The 23,148-nt window shown below is 36.4% G+C and overlaps 1 protein-coding gene across 2 annotated transcripts in view; it reads right to left on the bottom strand.

The window, feature by feature from the left end:
* The window catches only part of exoc6b (exocyst complex component 6B), a 625,017-nt gene that overhangs the window by 290,565 nt on the left and 311,304 nt on the right, over positions 1 to 23,148 (bottom strand). For both annotated transcript variants that reach the window (XR_007935144.1, XM_028801461.2), the window contains exons 9-14: positions 16,411 to 16,494; positions 15,197 to 15,243; positions 14,174 to 14,294; positions 13,947 to 14,018; positions 13,743 to 13,840; positions 241 to 346 (exon numbers count right to left, since the gene is read on the bottom strand). Coding sequence is in view for 1 of the 2 variants with exons in the window: in XM_028801461.2 (XP_028657294.2) it covers positions 241 to 346; positions 13,743 to 13,840; positions 13,947 to 14,018; positions 14,174 to 14,294; positions 15,197 to 15,243; positions 16,411 to 16,494 (528 nt within the window). In the remaining variant the exon portion in view is untranslated. The remainder of the gene's footprint in view (positions 1 to 240; positions 347 to 13,742; positions 13,841 to 13,946; positions 14,019 to 14,173; positions 14,295 to 15,196; positions 15,244 to 16,410; positions 16,495 to 23,148) is intronic.

Raw genomic sequence — 23,148 nt, 5'->3', positions numbered from 1 at the left:
TGAATTTTACATGTAGTAGAAAAATGTTGAAACAATGTGATTACTGTTCTTATGACAGCTCCTAAAGAATTGTGGGTATAATACTTTCTGATTGCTGCCACTCTGGTTTAAAATCTGAGAACATTTTTCGTTTTACTTTCAATATAATCAATTGATATGTAGTAGACCAGGCAAACACAGACATATGGACAAAAAACAGCTAATGGCCAGATAAAAAAATGAGTGAAGGTATAAAACTACCTTTTCCAGTTCTGCATCCTGAAAAGGAAATTGACCTAAAATTTGTCTGTAGCCTGCTTCATCCACAATAGGAATCGGGCTGTAATTATCATGCTCCAAGATTTCTCTGTTTTGGGGAAAAAAATAAAATAAAATTGGGAAAATATCAGCATAGTAATGTAAAATAAAAAAATATTCCGACATAGCACACAGGGAACATGTTTTAAACAGCACAATATTCTAAAAATCTTATTAAAATTGAATTTTTAACCAATTTAAATAAGTATAAAGTAAAACACCACATCTCACTAACTGGATTTTTGTTGATGGCCACTTAAGCATTAAAAATGTATTTTTAATACACACCCACTTCAATTTATAGTTTAATTTAACAAATGAAATATTGGCTTGAATGAGAGCATTTAATCCAACAAATGCACTTTCTTAACAGCAAAATACCAAAAGGGATTTAGCGTTTTCAAGGATAACTTCAAATACATTCCCAGAAAAATAGGTACAATAAAATTATGGACCTTAAATGCTTGCAAACATTTGTCTTCCTATAAATTAATTGTATCACTGCTCTATTTGAACAAAAACTGACATTTTAGTTATTTTACAAAATGTACATACTTTCTATGAGCTTAAGGATATTAAAAAACATTGCAACGCCATCAGAAGAAAGGATTCACTATCATTGATCTATATGCATACTAAATCAACAGGACATACATTTAACTGGGACAATGTACAAGTAAAATTCAAGGCCAGTACTAAAAGTGCCAGAGAGCTGGCTGAATCCTGGTTATCAAATGAGAACGCCATCAACAGACACTTGGACATAAATCCAGCATATGCAAACTTAAGAAGAACATATTCATAATAAACATTATCTCCCCCCCCCCGCAATTTTTTGCTATATATTGCCTTTGATTCTTGCAAGTCTAAGCATTATCCTCTGATGAAGACCCCTGGCAGGAGTTGAAAGCTCAGGAATAAAAACTACTTTATGATACGTGATTCATTTTTCTCCCTTTGTGGATCTCCAGCTGCAAATATATATATATATATATATATATATATATATATATATATATATATATATATATATATACACATAACATGTTAATTTTTGCGATTAATTTGACCTCTTGTAATGCTTTAAAAAATACTGTCGCATCCCAGGCTGGCAACAAGGTGATCACGTCAGGCAATGCTTTGGTCAGGAGGACATTTTCATGTATTTTTTTTTTTAACATTACGTAACAATAATACAAAAAAGTTAAGCGTGAACCTAAACAATTACATACACATCCAGTACCGAATGTATATACTAAATAAAAAATTTTGAGAAATAAAATTTTATTTAAAAGTTTCAAAGTACATGTTTCACAACGCCTTGCCACATGTCAGTATCTGGTACTGGTATTCATCTCCTTGATTTATACATACCAATACAGGTGCTGGGGAGTGGGGAGAAGGGGGTTTATGGTAGTCTGGGAGCAATACAAAAGGAAAGTAGCGAAGGTAAAAATTATGATCTCTCTTTTCTTTTTTCATGTCATGTTTCTGAAAGAAGATCGAGTCAAAATATTGTATCACATTCTTGCATAGTATGTTTTCTTTGAGTGGCCAAACCAAAATAAGTCTCTAGTATCTCTGTATTTAACTTGCCAGTCTGCCAGGTAGCTTACAATGCTGAGTGCCCTAAAAGAATGACAAAATTCTACGAAACAGAGTGTAATGATTATCCCTATCCATTATTCCAGTTTGCAGTATCTTTGCTCATTTATGCAAAGTACACAGCATAATCACCCATGTAATGCATGGTGTCAGATTTTAAGCAAGACAGCTGCTACAGAGAACTTTTTTTTAGCATGACAGGAGCAAGGGTATAGGTAGAGCAGTGATTTTCCACCATCTTTTTGTGGTGGCATACATTTTGTAACCCAAAAATTCCTAAGGCACACCACAATAATATCAACCACAAAAGTATTAAATCTATATACTTGCTAAACTGTCCAAAGGGGTGGGACAATCAGAGATGGCAAAAAAAAAAAAGCAGCTTGGAGGTTGGCGTTCACAGACATAACACTTTGTGAACTTTGGACGCATTTTCCCAGCTGCTTCCTCCCTTTGCCTGCTCATACTGGCAGTCCTATACGGCACATGCAGGTAGCTCTCACTGTGTACCAGTTAAAAAACACATGTTTATAGTCTATTTATTAAGTCACTGATGGTGAGGAACAATGAAGGATAGTTTTTGCACAGTTTTAACACAAGAGTTAATGTATGCCCATTTAACACTAGAATTCCTGAAGCCCATGAAAAAACTCGAAATCTTGGCACACCTTAAATCCCTTTGCACCTCTCCATTCAGCATCTTTTGTTTTGTAAATGTGTTGATAAGCACAAGCAACAAGCAGTGTGCTATCCCATCCCCCTACTGCCGTAGAAAGGGGAAAAAGCTATCCCAGCTCAAGCCTTGCTTATCTGGGAGTGAGGTATAATATATCGTTATTTGGAACACATGCATTCTATATGTGTTCCGTGTCTACAAAAATCTGTGTAAGTGTAGGATGACAGAAAATGCAAGAAATATTGACCACATACCAAAAAGACAAACTTTTTTCATGTTTTAATATTAACGACAAAATTTTGACATGAAGTGTATAATATGTGAAGACTGAAGTCCAAGTATAACAAAAGAACCGTGCTTTTATTCAAGACTATAAGTGAAGAAAAAGAAATCGGGTTAGTGTACTTCGTTGACACAATTGGTAGTACAGCGGTAAGAACTACTGACTCATAATTAAGAAGTTGCGGGTTCAAGCATTGCCACTTCCCAAAATAAACGTTTTGAGTAGTGAGCTGCTCTTATTGTTACTATTAAACAATTAAAAACATTCATTTGATTTGAGTCTGTAACAGCCGGTGTAATTGTATGGTACTTGTTAAGTTAGCGTTTTTTTCAGTTTTATTCTCAGTCATATTCACGCTTCCCCGGATCTGACACTACTGTTTTCAAATAAAGACGTGCTAAAGCAGAAGTGAACTCAGATGAGGACGAGGGTTCTACATCGAAGAAAGAGAACAGAAGCCATCCCCACAAGAAATGTCCACTCACACATAAGAACAATGCAGCTACACCAGGCGTAAAGGCGAAAGATGGCACCGATTGGGTGCAGCAACAGGTTGGGTGCCATCCTGCCAATCAAGCTGCCCCACACGTGTCCATCAAAGAAAAAGCAGGGCTTACAGATCTGCCAAGGTATCATGCAAAGTTCTGTTTGTGATGGTCTTACTTATATAAAAACCAGATCGAATGTTATTTACCTTGATTTATTTACTTATCTTCCTACAGCGTAAAGTCACAGGTAGACTGCAGAGCTTCCTCTGTTTGATTGACACGGGCATGCTCACAAAGTACATGTGTACTGAAGTGACTTTAGCTGCAGGTGGAAGCTCCACCCAACTGTTGTTACGGTTCTGCCTTTGTCCAGAAATGGCTTCATAAGCTTTATAACCTTAGTCTCGGAAAGTCTTTTTCCCATGGGGTGACTAGGGTCTTTTCCTGAACAAGATCAAACACAGTTGCGTTGGGTGTGACATTTTCAATGATGTTCAGGTATGGGGACTGGGACAGCCATTCTAGAACATTGTACTTGTGCCTCCGCATGAATTCCTTGGTAAATTTTGAACCGTGCTTTGGATCACTGTCATGCTGAAACATCCAACCCTGGCGGAACTTCAACTTTGTGACTAACTCTTGAAAATTTTTGTCAACAATCTGCTGATACTGGGAGGAATTTATGCGGCCCTCAACTTTAATAAGGTTTCCAGTACCTGTGCTAGCCAAACAGCACCATAACATGATGGACCATCCACCAAATTTTACAGTAGGCAGAAAGTTCTTCTCCTAGAATGCCATGTATATTTTTCACAATGCATAGCACCTCTGGTTGTGACCAAATAATTCTAACCTTAGTCTCATCTGTCCACAGTACTTTTTTCCAAAATGTTTCTGGCTTACCTAGATGCGCGTCTGCATACCTCATGTGACTCGGCTTTTTGCGCATCACGAAGTTCGCTGGACTGTTAAACGATGTACAATGACACCATCAGCAGCCAGATGTTCTTATAGCTCTCTAGAGGTGGTCTGTGGTTCATCTTTGACAATTCTAACCATCTTTCGGCTGTGCCTTTCAGATATTTTTCTTGGCCTACCACATCTTTCCTTCACAAGGACTGTTACTGTGGAATAACAGATAGTCAGTGTGTATGTATAGTATCGGTATAGTAAAGTATAGTATCTGTAGCAGTATAACAGTAAGTAAGCTTGATGCTATAGACGTTTTGGTGTCAGGCAATATGTCTCGTCAATGTCGTAACAGCCGCGATACATTCTGCTATATCTGTGGAGAATATACACTTGCGCCTCAGAGACGTTGGATGACTGCTCTTGTGAAGAAAGCTTATCATCTGTATTTCAGATGCAAAACTGGTGATCAAGACAAGGAATGGGCGCCTCACATTTGTTGTTTGACATGTGCTGTCAGTCTGAAAGCCTGGCTCACAGGCACTCGAAAGACAATGCCGTTTGCTGTTCTGATGATATGGCGAGAACAGAAAGACCATGTGACAGACTGTTACTTCTGTTTGACTAATGTGTCTGGTTTCTCTGCCAAAAACAACAAGTCAATTGAATATCCTAATCTGCCTTCAGCAATGAGACCCATGCCACATGATGACAGTTTTCCAATTCCGAAACCACCAGAGGATTGGACCTTAGATGAACCAGATGAAGAAACTGCAATGCAAGGTACTGACAGTGACATTGACCTGGAATTTGACCCGTGCTCATCAGGCGATCCACATCTGATAACACAGTCAGAATTGAACAATTTGGTCAGAGATTTGGGTCTGTCAAAAGCAAAAGCCGAGCTGCTGGATTCAAGACTGCAGGAATGGTGTTTGCTGTCACCAGGTATGAAAATTTCTGTGTTTCGAGGCCGACATCATGATATAACCACATTTTTTGCACAAGTCGACAGTCTCTGTTTTTGTTGTGACATTGAAGGATTGTTCTCGGCCTTGGGTTGTGATCACAACCCGGAAGAGTAGAGTCTCTTCATTGGTTCATCAATGTTAAGTCTGAAAGCTGTTCAGCTACACAATGGCAACGTTTATCCTTCAGTACCCGTTGGCTATGCAGCACACATGAAAGAAACGTATGAGAATATGGAACTGTTGCTGAAGTACGTCCAGTATAGCAGGTACAACTGGAATATCTGTGGAGATCTTAAAGTCACTGCTCTGTTAGTAGGACTGCAGCTCGGCTATACAAAGTACTGTTGTTTCATCTGTCAATGGGACAGCCATGCCAAAGAGTCACACTATTCTCGACAGAACTGGCCACTCCGTAAAAAGTTAGTTCCAGGACAGAAAAATGTGACACATGAATCGCTTGTAGACCTGGAAAAGATATTTTTGCCTCCCATTCACATAAACTGGGACTCAGGAAGTATTTCGTGAAAGCACTGAACAAGGAAGGCGAAGGTTTTCGTTATTTAAGACAGATGTTCCCAAGAATAACTGATGCCAAGATCAAAGAGGGCATTTTTGTTGGCTCCAAGATCAGACATGTTATGACTGACAAGTGGTCTGAAGATCTGATAGTTGGGCCGTGAAAAATTGCCTGGAAAGTCTTCAAAGACATTGTTCACAATTTTCTGGGCAATTACAGAGCCCCAAACTACATTCAGCTGGTAAATAAACTTCTCAAAGCATACAAGACAATGAACTGCAACATGTCACTCAAGATTCGTTTCCTCCACTCACACTTGGACTTCCTCCCTGCAAATCTCGGTGCTGTCAGTGACAAACACAGTGAAAGATTTCACAGGGACATTGCTACGATGGAGAAAAGATACCAGGGCAACTGGAATCCATCAATGCTTGCTGACTACTGTTGGGCACTGCAACGTGATGCACCAGACATTGAATACAAAAGAAAATAAGGAGCAAAACACTTTTAATTCTGTTGAATTTAATAGCTTATGCAATACATAAACATGACTAAATACGTTATTGTCAGTAAACATATAAATGTCTGTTTCTCAGAGTTCCTACGTGATGCAGTAAAACCAAAACTATATTTCTGCATACCCAATGGGTACCTGTCACAATCAGCAAAAACTTTTCAGGAAGCAAAACTTTTCAAAAACAATTTTGTGCAGTGTTATGAAGCAACCTCAGAGGGGTGCCAAAACCTTTACATAGCACTGTGTGTGTGTGTGTATATATACATATACATATATATATACATATACATATATATATATACATACATATATATATATATATATATATATATACACACATATATATATACATACATATATATATATATATATATATATATACACACATATATATATACATACATATATACATACATATATATATACATATACATACATATATACATACATATATATATACATATACATACATATATATATATATATATATATACATATACATATATATATACACATACATATATACATACACATACATATATACATACATATACATACATACATACATATATACATACATTTATATATACATATACATACATACATATATGCATACATTTAGATATACATATACATACATACATATATACATGCATTTATATATACATATACATACATACATATATACATGCATTAATATATACATATACATACATACATATATACATGCATTTATATATACATATACATACATATATACATGCATTTATATATACATATACATATATACATATATACATATACATACATATACATACATACATACATATATACATACATTTATATATACATATACATACATTCATGTATACATACATTTATCTATACATATTAATAAAAGGCAAAGCCCTCACTGACTGACTGACTGACTGACTGACTGACTCACTCACTCACTCATCACTAATTCTCGAACTTCCCATGTAGGTGGAAGGCTGAAATTTGGCAGGCTCATACCTTACAGCTTACTTACAAAAGTTAGGCAGGTTTCATTTCGAAATTCTACGCGTAATGGTCATAACTGGAACCTGTTTTTTTGTCCATATACTCTAATGGAGGAGGTGGAGTCACGTATCGTGTCATCACGCCTCCTACGTAATAACGTGAACTAAAAACAAGGAAGAGATTTACAGCACGAGTCAAACGCGGGAACGAAGGTAAATGACGTTAATTTTTGAGTGTCTTTTAATACTGTGTAAGCATACATATTAACACATGTGCAATTAAACGTGTGCATTTACGGGGTGATTTCTCAGGCTTAAAAGCTCGCCTTTTATCAAACGCGGGAACAAAGGTAAATGACGTTGTTCACTGTCTGTTAATAGATAGATAGATAGATAGATAGATAGATAGATAGATAGATAGATAGATAGATAGATAGATAGATAGATAGATAGATAGATAGATAGATAGATAGATAGATAGATAATACTGTGTAAGCATACATATTAACACATGTGCAATTAAACGTGTGCATTTACGGGGTGATTTCTCAGGCTTAAAAGCTCGCCTTTTACTAAAAAGGTAAATGCAAACTGTTTTCATTCTGAAGGGCACAAACCACGTTAGATTTCAGACGTTAAACGCGCAAAAATGTCGGTACACCAGATAAATAAGCGCAACATATTATCAGTTGTATTGTATGCTTACAATACATATAGAAATGTGTTAATCGTTAACTAATATTATGGGATGGTGTTTTTCGACTCGCGCCTTGATTTAAACGATTGCATTTCTTGGTGGGTTTGCGTAGCTTATTGTCAATATCTTTACACCTCTTTTTAAGACTTAATTTAAAAAGGTTTTCTTTTCTTCTTAATTAAAATTTAAAAGCAATACTTCACCGCTGCGAAGCCCCTCTAGCGCTGACGTCCGAGGTTCGATTACCGTAAGCGAGTGCAGTGAGTGTGTACGCCTGATGAGCCAAGAATAAGGGGGAAAGACGTGTCGCGTACTCTTTGCATTATTTGACAGTAAACTATTTTCAATCATTCTATGATCTGCTTCTCACAACTGAAGGCACCGTGGCTGATGTTACCTCACTTGCTGGCCAACCATAAGCGTTACCTGGTAGGTAACCAGCCACTCACTTCACTCCCTTACGGGAATCGAACCTCGGACGTCAGCGCTACAGGCAAAGCCCCTAAAATCGTGCCACGGCGTGTGGTTCGTTTATTTGACAACATGTAGATCGGGGTAATTACATTCATGGCATTCGTAGTCTGATTCACAATCTGATTGTATGGGTGGTTACCTACCAGGTAACGCTTATAGTTGGCCAGCAAGTCAGGTCGAAGTGATCACTCGAGTGAAGGCAGCTTCACAAAAAAACAGATCCTTAACAAACTGTTATTAGTATATTTTCCCTCAATTAAAAAAGGTTTTCTTTTCTTCTTAATAAAAATTTAAAAGCGGTACTTCGCCGGTGCGAAGCGCGTGGATTTGACCGACTGACACATACAGACATATTCATGAGTGCAGGTACTTCGGAAAGAAAGCACTGTGTAAACCCAAAGTTTAAATTAAGTTCATAGACCTACAAAAGGTTGCCATTCATTTGAGGCAAGATTGCTTTTCTTCTGTACAACTATACGTTGCATTCTCAAGAGTGTGCTTGCACGGCTTCGGATATAGATATATATATATATATATATATATATATATATATATATATATATATATATATATATATGTATGTATGTCTATATATAAATATGTAAGCTTATAAGTACTGCCTTACTTCTCTTTAAGAAAGGAAGATGTAATGATACTTGATTTAAATGATTCCATGTCTTCCTGGGTTTGCTTAGCTTATTGTCAGTATCTTTACACCTTTTTTTAAGACTTATTGACTGAAACGGGCTTTCACGAAAAAAGTCAGGGCTTTGCTACAGGATACACCCTCCACAAGTTAAGAAAGTAAAAATAAAATATATATTTCTGTTTTATTTAAACCTTTTAAGTTCGTATGCATAGCCCCATTTGGCTGTTTAATTTTTTTTTTCTTTCTTCAGTAATATTTAATCTCCTTAAAGAAAAAGAACATATGCATTTTACTTTTTTTGTATCTCTTTAGTAATATTTTAGTGTAAAAGGATAACCAGTATTTAAACCTTTTATGTTACTTTATAAATTTATTTTACACAATGTTGAAAAATTAATAAGAAAGCTACATATTTTGGCAGCTGCTGCTTTAATTTTCAATGAAATGAAAAAACCTCTCTAAGAGAATACGTCAATGAAGAAGAAACAGTTTGCATGAGAAACCCTCATTTATAAAAGTTTGCTGCAGATGACTTCACTGAAAATAAATTAATAGTTCCTATGTGTATAATACATATTTATCTATTTTACTTATGCCTTTATTCCAGCAACTTGCAACATCTGAGGTACAATTTGTTACATTACTTTTGTTTTTTGCAGCACAAGCAGGTGAAGTGACTTCCTCAGGGTCACACAGTAGTGTCAGTACCAGGATTTGAACTGACAAGCTCCGGGTTTACTGAAATATTACTGAAGAAAGAAAAAAAAACGAAAACGGGCAAATAGGGCTATGCATACAGATGTCCATCCATCCATTATCCAACCCGCTATATCCTAAATACAGGAGCCAATAAGTATATATGTATATATATACAGTATATATATATATATATATATATATATATATATATATATATATATATATATATATATATATGAATGTATGTATGTATATATGTATGTCTATATTTATATCTATATATATATATATATACATATATATATATATATATATATGTAGATATGTAAATTTGTATATGTATATATATATATATATGTGTATATGTGGATGTGTATAAGTATATCCATATTACTAACCGAGAATGCTAAACCGGATGGACGCAGGGACATCCGGCCATGGGCCGTAGCCGCAAAAAGACGTACTGCACAGGCGCACCAAGAAATGAAGCGCCGCGAGAGGCGGACAAGACCACAGAAAAAAGGAGTGAGCACAGAAAAAAGGAGTCAAACGCAGGCGACGCACGAGCAAAACACCCCCCCACACACACACAAGCAACGGACGGGACACACACAAAGAGGACGATTCAACAAGCCCCTGGCACACAAAAAAAAGAGCACGCAAACCCCAAACCCCTAACCCCCCCCCCCCCACACACACACAAGCAACGGACGGGACACACACAAAGAGGAGGATTTAATCCCATTGCACACGAAACGGGACGCACACAAAGAGGAGGATTCAACAAGCCACAAGCACACAAAAAAAAGAAGCCGCGAGCACCACACAAAGCCCATTGGACACGAAACGGGACAGACTACGGACATAGCACACGAAACGTACACAAAAACGACGATTCAGACCCACGACCACAGTAACATAAATAACAAATGACACACAAAGCCCCATTTCTAAATGAACCGTCCGAATTAAACATACGTCATCTCAACACGTTCACAATATGTAGCATAGGTAGATCTCATTACAATGAGGCACTATTAACCGTTCAACCGCAGAAAAGGCTCCATATTAACAGTGAGTGCGATCCTCCTTAGTACTTATCCATATTTCTCACGCTCAAGAACAAACAAGTCATGAATTCACGATCACAGGTACAAAACGATACCGCTCGGATAACGGGACCAAACACAATTCACACTATGCAGCATAGGTGGATCTCATTACAATAAGGCACTATTAACCGTTCAACCGCAGAAAAGGCTCCATATTAACAATGAGTGCAATACTCCTTATTACTTATCCATATTTCTAGAAGAAAAAATGTCTCGGCTCAAAAAACGCAAAGCTCAACTAAAGCTTCTAACTAACGATGTACCTAAAAGTAAAAACTTTATGAACTGCATTAGATCCTACAATAGTTCATTTGCTTTTGCATCTACCGGAGTAAATATCAGGCCACCAAAAGGCAATGGCCCATACTGCTTTCGCATATGTGCACAAATACTGCATCGCATTGGAACAGTGCACCCTGAAACAAATCAACAACGCAAATATGCACAAATCTACATCCTAGATCCGCATGACGCAATCTATCATTCAAAGTGCTGCATCGCAACAGGCACGGATTCAAAACGAAACACCTCCCGTCTCAGACATACGTTAACGGCAAGGAAGGCTACAACGGGCTTCTCACACAGCACAGGCAAATCGATTACAGCTCCAAAACAACACGTCCCAAATACTACACATGCAATAACGCGCCTCTCAAACGGCACAAGCAAAACATACACCAGGAAAATTCATTCGGATTAATGAATGTCATTTGCAATCATTGTCATTCAGTTCACTTCCCTGAAGAAACAACTGGCAATACAAGTAATACATTTACACGTTGTTGTCAAAAGGGTCAAATTAGACTGCCTCCTTTACATTCATATCCTGAATATCTACAGAAGCTTCTAACTAACGATGTACCTGAAAGTGAAATCTTTATCAACTGCATTAGATCCTACAAATCGGTATCCACTATGAACATTAACGGTGGCACTGCACATGACATCCGTCTTGCAAAAATGTTAATTATTGATGAATGTACAATGGCATCCAGTCACTTACTCAACACCATTCATAAACTTCTACAAACGTTTATGAATAATAATATTCGATTTGGAGGAAAGGTACTTTTATTAGGAGGAGATTTTAGACAGTGCTTAGCTATTCTTCCACATGCCATACGCTCAGCTATTGTTCAGTGCACCTTAAAATACGCAGACAATTGGCATTGCTTTCAAAAGATACAGTTAGTAAAAAAGATACGATGTCCAGAACCAGATCATAACAATTGCTTATTACAACTGGGAGATGGTACACTCACCAATACAGATGGACGTCACCCACATATTATTACAATTCCTCAAGCCTTTATCTGCGACGACTTAGTTACAGACAGATTTGGAACAGCAATCTCATTAGACCAAATGCCCCTTTTAACACAACGCACTATATTATGTACAAAAAATATTAATGTGGAAAACATAAATACCCAAGTCATTCCATTACTTCCTGGAGAGACACAACTCTTTCTAAGCTCTGACAAACTTGACTCTGATCACAACAATGACCATCTTCATTGACATTACAAGTTCTGACCTGGAAATACCTTTTACACTTAAACGGCGTGTACAAAGAAATTTTCCAATAAACCTTTACACTGTGCCACACACTTTATTGTTTGCTTTCTATTTGCATCATCTACACTTTCACACTATTCTATATCTCATTCATACATCACGCTCTTTGTCATTCCCAACACCAGGGGTTGGCGAGCGAAGCGAGCAGGGGGCGGAGCCCCCTAGTATATGTAGATATGTGTATATGTAGATATGTATATATATGTATATATGTTTATGTATATATATGGTTACATAACCTCTTTAACACACTACTTCTCCGCTGCGAAGCACGGGTATTTTGCTATATGTAGATATCTGTATATGTAGATATGTATATATATGTATATGTATATATATATGTTTACATAACCTCTTTAACACACTACTTCTCCACTGCGAAGCGCGAGTATTTTGCTATATATATATATATATATATATATATATATATATGACAGCAACACTCATAACAATGACAACACAATTACATATATATATATGTAGATATGTATATATATATGTGTCAATCTATCTATGTATGTATGTCTATATATACATATATATATATATCCATCCATCCATTTTCCAACCCGCTGAATCCGAACACAGGGTCACGGGGGTCTGCTGGAGCCAATCCCAGCCAACACAGGGCACAAGGCAGGGAACCAATCCTGGGCAGGGTGCCAACCCACCGCAGGACACACACAAACACAACCACACACCAAGCACACCCTAGGGCCAATTTAGAATCGCCAATCCACCTAACCTGCATATCTTTGGACTGTGGGAGGAAACCGGAGCGCCCGGAGGAAACCCACGCAGACACGGGGAGAACATGCAAACTCCACGCAGGGAGGACCCGGGAATCGAACCCAGGTCCCCAGGTGTCCCAACTGCGAGGCAGCAGCGCTACCCACTGCGCCACCGTGCCGCCCTATATATATATATATATATATATATATATATATATATATATATATATGTGTGTATATATGTAAAAGGGATATTTCCAAATAGGTGGATGGTGGTTTGGGAAATTAAAATTTCCATGAAAAATATTAAAATAGGTATGGACTCAGGCTGTATTCTAAATTTAACAGCAAACACATAACTAAGGCATTTGAAAAAGCAGATTACAAGATTTAATTTTCAGCAAACATGTTCCTATTCATGACTTGATAATATTCATAGAAATGCCTTTCTAAGTTATAAACATCTTTTAAGCTTAATTCTTCCCAGACAAATGCACTGAATGTGATAGCATTCAGTATATTAACTTTCAAGACTTACCTAAAAACTACTGCCCACTGCTTAAGGAGGATTTCATTGTACTGATCCCTGATTTCAAGAAGCAGGTCAAAGAGCTGATTGACAGGGAACCCATATCCCTGCATGCAAGCAAAGAGGAGAGTAAGAACATTTCTGGCAAGTGGAAGAGACAAAAGAAAGAAAAAGTGGTGAAGCCATTTGGCCAGTCAAACTACCAAATCTTACCTGTAGTGTATCAGCAAAGAGGACTATGAGATGCTTCAAGTCAAGGATTAGAGTGGGGTCTGTACTAAATGACTAGTGTTAAATAGAAAGAAAACATATTTAGGCAGAAGTTTTAGACAGTAAGCTTTACAATGAATCTGACAAATTACAGTCTATATTTTATATTAGATAATAGATTTATTGGCCATATGCAAAGGTCAACACTAACGATATGAGAAGACACTTACTGAATGTGTTCGTAGTGCAGCAATGGTTTTAGACAGGGCCATGTCCCATAACTCATCCACATAGGCCTTGTTCACCAAGCCTCTCGTTGTGTGCAAAATGTGGTCTTCCACAACAAAAAAACTGTTACAAAGAGGCAAGAAACATTTGAAAGACATACTTGTCAAAATGTTCATACAAAATAATCACGATGATTCATAAAATATTAAGTGTTGGTAATTTAAAAATTATTACAGACAAGGTATTACAATAGAATATTGTGTAATAACTGATAAGATAAAGAATTTTATGTTTCCTTCCCACTCTAAATTTAAAAACACCTTATTTGAGTCAGAATTGATAGAAAGTAAAAACAAACAGCAGAAGTGGCAAAAACTCAAAATGTGAGAATTCAGTTTTATGTTTTAATAAATCATTGCATGATGGAAACCAGCTCTTTCAGATGGCAACATGTGTTTAGCTGATCTGGAATACAATGGCTATGTAAATCCCAGTGTAAAGGATCTATACGAGACAAGAAAGCTATCTAACAAATTAAAAAACAACTATATAACTGAGCATATACAGCTTAACAGTTTACATGCTTAAGGAGAGTTCAAGACGTTTGTCTGCAGGAAAGCAAAACATTTTCACCCTCCAACAGGAAGTAGTGCTGTTTCTTAAATGCTCACTTCAGACAATAGAAAAACTTAGCTATAAACATGAGAGATAAAACATCCAGGAAACTACAAATTTGCCCTTAACACTGGCTGACCCAGCAACCAAAGGTCAGGCAGACCAGCTTTCAGCATATGACAGAAAATAGGTAAAATAAGGGGTTACTGACTACTTAAAAACATGTGCTTTGCACATCATCTGTCAGCTCCTGATATAAAATAATTGTTCATGAACATGCTAGGAGACAATTCTCCTGTATGCTCTCATATATCAATGTGAGTTATGAACAGAGTATAGAGTGAATTTCTTTAGTCCTTCGCAAAGGAAGTCAAAGGGAATCAAAGGAAAAATGAATAAACCCAACTTACCCCACTATCTGATGAAAATATTTTCTGTATCCTTGTAAAGTTTCATGCTGTAATTATTAAAAAGGTAAGACTTTAGAGCATATCTGTATTTTAGCAAGCAGTAAGTACAAGGGGTCACAGTAAGGGGAAACATAGGATCAAGTTCTCTGGTGAACTATACATAGCTTATTAGCAAAAAAACAGTCAATATTTACTTTTATTTGCATACGGTACATTTGTGTTGAACAGCAAGTTGAATCACTCATTAGCATTTAACAATTAAATACTGAGATAATTACAGACAGTAAATAACATAGTTTCCAAATAATAAATAATAAAAACAATAATAAATAACACTGCATTCTTTCTACATTCTTTCTACACAAAATTCTCACAATTCTCTCTGAGCAACAAGAAGAAAAAAAGCCAACAGTGTAAAGGGTGTAATACTTTTCTCCACTTTGGTAATATCAATTTATTGACATATAGGATTCATTTTAAATTAGTTTCAAGGGCACTTGTCACTGGTGGGGACCAGCCCTAGTATGTAGTATTTTTGGGTTTACTTGACTTTCAAGTACCAATACTTAAGAATTCAGTGTTTAATATTAAACTATTTCTTCTTCTAAAATACTATCAGGAAATATGGGCTCACATGAGCAACCTAAATGTGGATAAAGCATTTTTGTATTGGAATCTCAGCCACTTTCAAATGGAACGCAGAAGCAAAGCACTTTCTAGACACAAAAAAGTACAGTCCATCCAGCACCTTCATTAACTAAACCTTCATTATCTGTGAGATTTGAAGTCAGAAACCACTCCAACTAAAATCTGGGTAAGGCAAAAATCCAGATTATTTTTTCTTCTAACAAAAATGAAAACTCCCATAAAGGTTCTACGCCAATGCTAAATATTGAATTATTTCTTTAAAAAAATGTTCCAGCAAAGAATGCTTCTTGTTGAATGTTTAATGATGGTATAAAGACGGTTTATTTGTTCAGTGTATTCAACAGTAGAAAACTGCATTGATCTATCAGATTCCTTCTTAGGCACTATGTCTGGTATGCCTTTCAAAACTCAAAAAGTTTATACGTTGCTTGTTTAAAAGTCAAATATTCATTTAGCTTATCAGGTAAAATATGTTACATCATTTCCCAGAGTTGTTTGTTTCAGTCTAATCAATAAATTCAGGTAGCTGATACTAAACTGAAAAAATTATGAAGCAGGAGCCATACCATGTTGGAGTTTGGCTGTAGCACCAGTCGAGCCTGTTTCCTCCTCTGTTTTCTGTAATAGTTTTCAAATATGTTTCTTGCACCCTAGGGGAAGATCAAATAAAGATATTAAAGTAGAACTTAGTTATTTTCTGGAAGAAAGAATCAAATCTCTGCTCACATCGTTTACAGTGTTCAGAGCTAGGCTCTCATCATCAGAGTTCCCTGCCAAGATTTCACTTCATCGGAGTAGCCATCTTTATAAAAGACCTCAGCTAGTAGTTCAACAGCCAGTGTGTCGTTCCTGTTGGGTGGGGAGTGGGTCTCAAAAGAGTTCAGAAACCTCATGATATGAAGAAGAAATAATGATTCGGTTCCTGATTGATAACTATGCAGCCCACAACATGCTTCCACATTTAGATAATGTTCACGTTGAATTCCTCCCACCCAATTTCACAGCAGCGCTTCAGCCATTGGTTTTGGGCATTATTCTCACCCTGAAAGTGTATTATCGCAAGGAAACGCTGAGAAAAATTCTCGTCAGCATAACTTGTAGGCAGGAGGAGATTAAAATTAACGCTAAAGAAGCTATTGAAATGATTGCAAACGCCTGGATATAAGTTAAAGAAAGCACTAGAGTAACAAATACAGAATCTCATTACAACAAAATTTTCGTTACAACGAAATATTTTTTAGGTTCCTGCGAGTTTGTTGTAACGGAATTTTACCTGTATATTGTTAATAATAACCACAAGTTATTTTTACATTTCCCTTCTTTGATATCCAGGAACTGAAAATAAATGCAAAAGTATTGTTTATAAACCAGAATGAAATCCTTCACAGTTCACACATATTATGGAAGTCAAACCTCCCCAGAATAGCTCTTCAGTGTATTATGTGAATAACAATACTACATGGTAACTTGTATTTATTTTCACTACAAAATGTCTAAGAAAGGATTTTGTTTGTACAAAAGTAGACTTCAATATAGGAGAACCAAATCAAAACTTGACTTTGACATTAAAATGTGCTATTCAGCAAAGAGTATTTATCTTATGAAAAGTCCTGTGTGACTCCACCCCTTTCCAACAAAAACTACAGACATACAGCATACTACAAAGTGAACATGAATAATGCACCTGGGACTCTTCACAGTGCAAGTATAGTATCTCTGGCTGTCAGGGAACCTTTCTTGTTATGTTTCTACCTTCTTATCACAGGTTTTACTTGGAGGTGTGCAGCATGGTGGCAGTGTTTACTGCTGCTGAGGAATTTACATACCCAGCATCCTCAGTTAAACATTTATAGCTCTAAAAATAAAAAAGGCATACCTCATCCCAGGTTTACAGTAAAGACATTAACAATCTGATGAAGAACTCAGTTCAAAACAAAACATTAAAACAGTAATAGCCTTACTGAAACATCTGAAATAAGAATTAGAATCAGCAGAAGCTAGTTTTGTATTCTTTTTCCTACCAATGCTTTTATCACTGTCCCACTGAAATGTTTGCCTTTTCTATGTTTATTTGCAGTAGTAAACAATTGTTTTTGAGTAGTGTTCTAAACAAAACAGTTCTCATTCTCAAATCAGAGTTTAATATTAACAAGCCGCTGGCATATATTAAAATAGTAAAGTGAGACATTCAAACCACATTCTTTCTTAGTTTAAAGGAATATAATAAGCATCCTTATTTAGTTATGCAGTGTGTTAATATTAGGCAGCTACAATAACAGCTCCTATTTCCACTTCACTCTCTAGTTTATTTACTTTTAGCATGTGCTGGTTGTTTAAAAAAAAAAAAAAAAAAAAACATTTGAAAACAAAAAGTCAGCTTTCACAGAAATCCTCACTGGGATATTTTTACAAGTTACTTGAATTAGTGTAGTTTTAATAAAATAAAATTTATAAGGGATATTCAAACTTTAAAGTGCTAGCTCTGCTGTTACACAGTGTTATGACCTTGTGTTAGTTTTTCAATTTGGAATCTCTTTGAGAAAAGGTCACTAGGGGTCTCCCTGAATAAACATTATTACATATTCCAAAGAAGTTACATTGGTGACATTAAATTGTCCCCATGTTAGTGGGAATGCCATCTTAATGGCTGATTTTTCAATTAGCTCCTGCTTTCAATTCCATACTGTAAGATCTCCAAATCTTATATGTATTGAAAAACAAGAAAATTATGTAATCAATAAATACACTTTTTGTTATGAAACTTAAGAGTGGGTGTAACTGTGTATCCACACATGAATTTGCAATGGAGGATACAATTCTAAACTATAAAAAAATATTTTAAAACTATATTCAATGTTTCACCATTTTAATGAAGACTGAGGTTGCATCAACTAATAATAAATGAAATGTCAATGAGCTTCTACAGTTGCATCTTTGTGCACTTGCTTTTCTGAACTTCAAGCAAAAGAAATTTGTTTACCTATCTTCCTCTGGACAGAAAACCATATTATCACTGAGAAACAAAATATATTTTCTCTTAAACTTATTTAAAAATATTTACGGAAATTGTGAATATAAAAATCTATCCATTATTAGATGTACAAAACAATTTTAATGCAACAGCAGCATGTCTGGTTCTACAGTCACATTTTTCCACAAAACAGCATAAAGAAGAAAAGTAAGATCTCTTTCTAAATGATACTTGTCTCGCTGTATCATTGTACAAATAAACTACTTTTAACTTGGCATATTTTTGTAATTAATACAAATACCTAAACAAATGTGAAGTGTCAACTTTGGAATGACAAAGTTAGTGGATTTATAACTTCTGTTTAGTTCTGTGTCACTCTTCCATCACATAAAATCATACTTTAACTTACCAAAGCGACTTATTAAAAATTTGCTTTATAAAGCAAAGGTAGGGTAATTCGCAACATACACTGGATTCAGATCCCTTCACTTTTTCCTCACATTTTAAAATTTTGCAGCTTTATGCTAAAATCATTTAAATTCATTTTCCATCTACCTCAAGCAACAATCGATAACCCTGAATACGAAAGCTAAAAAAAAAAAAAACAGAATTTTATATTTTTTTTTCAAATTTAGCAAAAATAAAAAACTGAAGTATCACACTAAGACAAGTATTCAGACACTTTACTCAGTACTTAGCTGAGGTACCTTTGGCAGCAATTCTAGACTGGAGTCTTCTTTAGTATGACGTGACAAACTATTTTTTTGCCATTGTTCTCTGCAGATCCTCTCAAACTCTGGCAAGCTTCAGTGGTAAGCTATTTTTAGGTTTCTCCAAAGATGTTTGAGTGAGTTCAAGTCTAGATACCAGCATGGCAACTCGGAAACATTATCAGAGATGTCCCTGAGCCACTGCTGTGTTTTCTTTGACTTGTGTTTAGGATCACTGTCTTAAGCCCAGTTTGAGGTCCAGAGCACCATGAAGTTCTGGGTTTTCATTAAAAGATACATCTGTACTTTGTACCCTTCAGCTTTCCTTCAACAATGTCAATACTCGCAGTCAATTTCGCTGAAAAACAACCCTTAAAAACATGACGCTGCCATCAGCTTCCTTCCCGGTAGGAATAGTATTGCACAGGTGATGAACATTGCCTGGTTTCCAGCAGACATGATTCTAATACTTGTTTCATCAAACCAGGGAATTTTTTAGACAGTCTGAGAGTCCTTAACGTGGCTTTTTGCAGAAGTCAAAGAGGGCTTACATATGTCTGACTGAGGGGTAATTCTGTTACAAAGTCCAGATTGGTGGAGTGTTTCAGTGATGGATGTCCTTCTGGAAGTTTCTCCCACTGACACCCTGAATTTCTGGAGCTCGGCAAAGTTGACAACCAGGTGTCTTGGTCCCCTCTCTTATCACAACTTTTCCTCCACAGTTGCCAGTTCCAAGAAGAGTTTTGATTGTACCATACTTCTTTCTTTTACATATTATTAGGCTGGCAAGTGAGTAAGGATCGCCCCGCCCAGCTCCCTACTCCTGAGGTCCCTCCTCCCCCTCCCCTCGGCTCACAGCCTGTGTCTCGGATATGCGCAAATAAATCAGTGCCACAACTGAACTATAACACTTAGCGTGATGAGAAAAGTCACAAAATCAACCAGAATGTTCAAGCAAATTATAGAAAAAAACAAACAGATCTAAATCCATTAAGTAGTTCTCTTGTGAAAAGTGGACAAACAGAGAGACAGACAGAAGTTGGATTTTATATATATATATACTAGCGGGCTTTGCCCCATGCTCGCTTCGCTCGCCAACTCCCTGGCCAGTGCTTGTGCTAGCCTCTTTGCATTTCCGCCACTCGCGTATGGGGATGTGGATATGGATGTACAATTTAACACTAGAATTACCAGAGCCTACGAAAAAACTCGTAGATCCGGCCCACCTTAAATCGCTTCTTAAATCCGTTCACACCTCTCCGCCAGTGTCCTTTGTCCTCTAAACGTGCTGATAAAAGACAAGCTGCCAGCAGCCGGCTATTCCATCCCCCCTCCGACTTGGAACGTGAACGCACTTTTCCCAGCTCATTCCTTGATTGATTATTTGGGAGTGAAGTGGAGTTTTAGACTGGAAATAATAGATCGTTATTTGGAACACACACATTTCGTGCGTGTTCCGTTTCTACAGTAATCTGTGTAAACACATTGTTAAAACAGAAACTTTTTCATATTTTAGTAATAAATGTTACCAAATGTAGTAGGCATAAACTATAGAATGTGTAAAACCTGAGTTCCAAAGATCAAATAAACACTTTCACAAAAGGTCCCAGGAGGTTATAACAGTTTCCGTGGCGTAGCGCGCTAAGTTTTGCTTCTTAGAGCACAGCAGCTTTGCCGTGCCTCACAGACCTGAGTTCGATTCCCCGCTGGGCATAAAGTGTTGTTTTTTTTTTTTTTTTCTTTTTAACCTCAAACGGACATAAAATTTATAAATTGGTATGCACTGTCAGTTAATGAGATTGTTATATTTTCATATGGGATGCTCCTTTTAAAATATTTTTTTAACAATTGAGACTGCATTTAACATGAACAACTGTCCCTAAAACTGTTATTTTTAAGATCCATAATACACAGACAGACAGAGCACTGTGTAATAGACAGACAGACAGGCAGATATATATAAATAAACAGGGAAGGCACATGTACTGAAAGAAAAAAAAGATCAACATGTGCGTTGTTCCTGCTGCACTGAATGAGCTCACGTGCTCTAACATCACCCCTCCCCCCGATCTGACTCTCTAAGTAACAGCACAAGTACAGACGCAAACGAAGTGCATGTGTGTACTGTATAATATTAACAAAAAGAGCAGCTTACTACTGAAAACGTCAAATATAGGAGTGAGTGGGGATGGAACCGGGACTCTTGATTACTTTTTCGTAGGCTCTGGTAATTCTAGTGTTAAACAGATTTTAATTTTCATGTGAAGTGTTACATTTGCATCCATGTGACGTATAACTGCCCGTGATTGCATTTTGTTTCTTACTTTCTATTAAATAAAACTACCTTTTCGAATGTTTGGCTCTGAGATTTGTTAATTATCTTTGCAAAAGCTATTCTAACGGGAAACGGTTAACTTTTTAATATGAATGGCATATCAAGATCTCCTTTGGTGTCTAATATGTTATCCGCGGGAGATGTACTACATTACCTTTCTTGGATACATTCTTCTCTCTACAGTAATTTGTGCGGTGGAAGACCGGACAGTGTTAAAGGTTGTAGATATTCTTCATGATATTGTAAGTTGTTGTTTTTATCTTTCACATGATCACCACCAACTGTTTCAGCATAGTCTGTTGATACGCATTTAACCATTTTGTCATGTTACCGATCGACATTTTTGGTGCAAATTCATTTGACTTCCTCGTTTCTAGGTGCTAGGATCATTTTTTCTGTTGATAACCCTTCATGATGAAATTCTTCAGTAAGATTTGGACATAATACGTCTTCTTTAATTGGGAACTTAAAGTGATGAAAACATTAAAATTTATAAGAGCCGAGAGCACAGGAAGTGTGTCTGACAAAAGACACAAATGAGAGGTGAGAATACCGTGGTCTTGTTTTTGAAAATTGTTGCTAGGAGGGCGTGACTTTTAAAAATATCATGGCAATATTGTCGTCTCACAGGACTTGAAAAAATCTTTTCCAAAAAGTGACATCTTGTCTCCTAAAGTCTCACTGAAAGATTTTTTTATATTATACAGTATACACACACACATATATATATATATATATATATACTTGGGGGCTTTGCCCCCAGCTCGCTTCGCTCACCAACCCCTGTGTTTGGTTTTCCGGATACACACTTTTAAGATTTTTTTTTTCTTCTTTGAATTGTTCCTATTTCATTAGTTTCACTTTTATTTCAGAACTTCTGTAAAAACAGAATTTGTAATCTTGCGAGTCCCAATATGCTGAATCTTTTTAATGAGGTCAGGATAGGTTTCTCTGTTTGGAATTTCAGCACAGACAAAATGATCTACATCATCAGCAGTCAATAATTTTTTTTAAAAAAGTAAGTAGACTTCTGCATTGGACTCCTTTCTGTAAAGTCGTGCTATTTTCCTCTCACATTTCCAAAAGTACATGGGGTTACCAAGGTGGTACCCCAGCCTTTGTCTAGGTTTTTGTATCTCTTCAAGTACACATTACAAACAGAATCATCTTGGATAAATGGTAGCATCTAAACTAGAGCAAGCAAGCCAAAATAAAAAAAAACAGTAATAAGGAATTAAAACTGTTTAGTAATCATTTAAATCCTAATAACATAAACTCAAAACAGCTC

Source organism: Erpetoichthys calabaricus, chromosome 5 (assembly GCF_900747795.2).
Source record: "Erpetoichthys calabaricus chromosome 5, fErpCal1.3, whole genome shotgun sequence".
Taxonomy (NCBI): Eukaryota; Metazoa; Chordata; class Cladistia; order Polypteriformes; family Polypteridae; genus Erpetoichthys; species Erpetoichthys calabaricus.
This window is presented reverse-complemented; position numbering and strand designations above follow the sequence as displayed.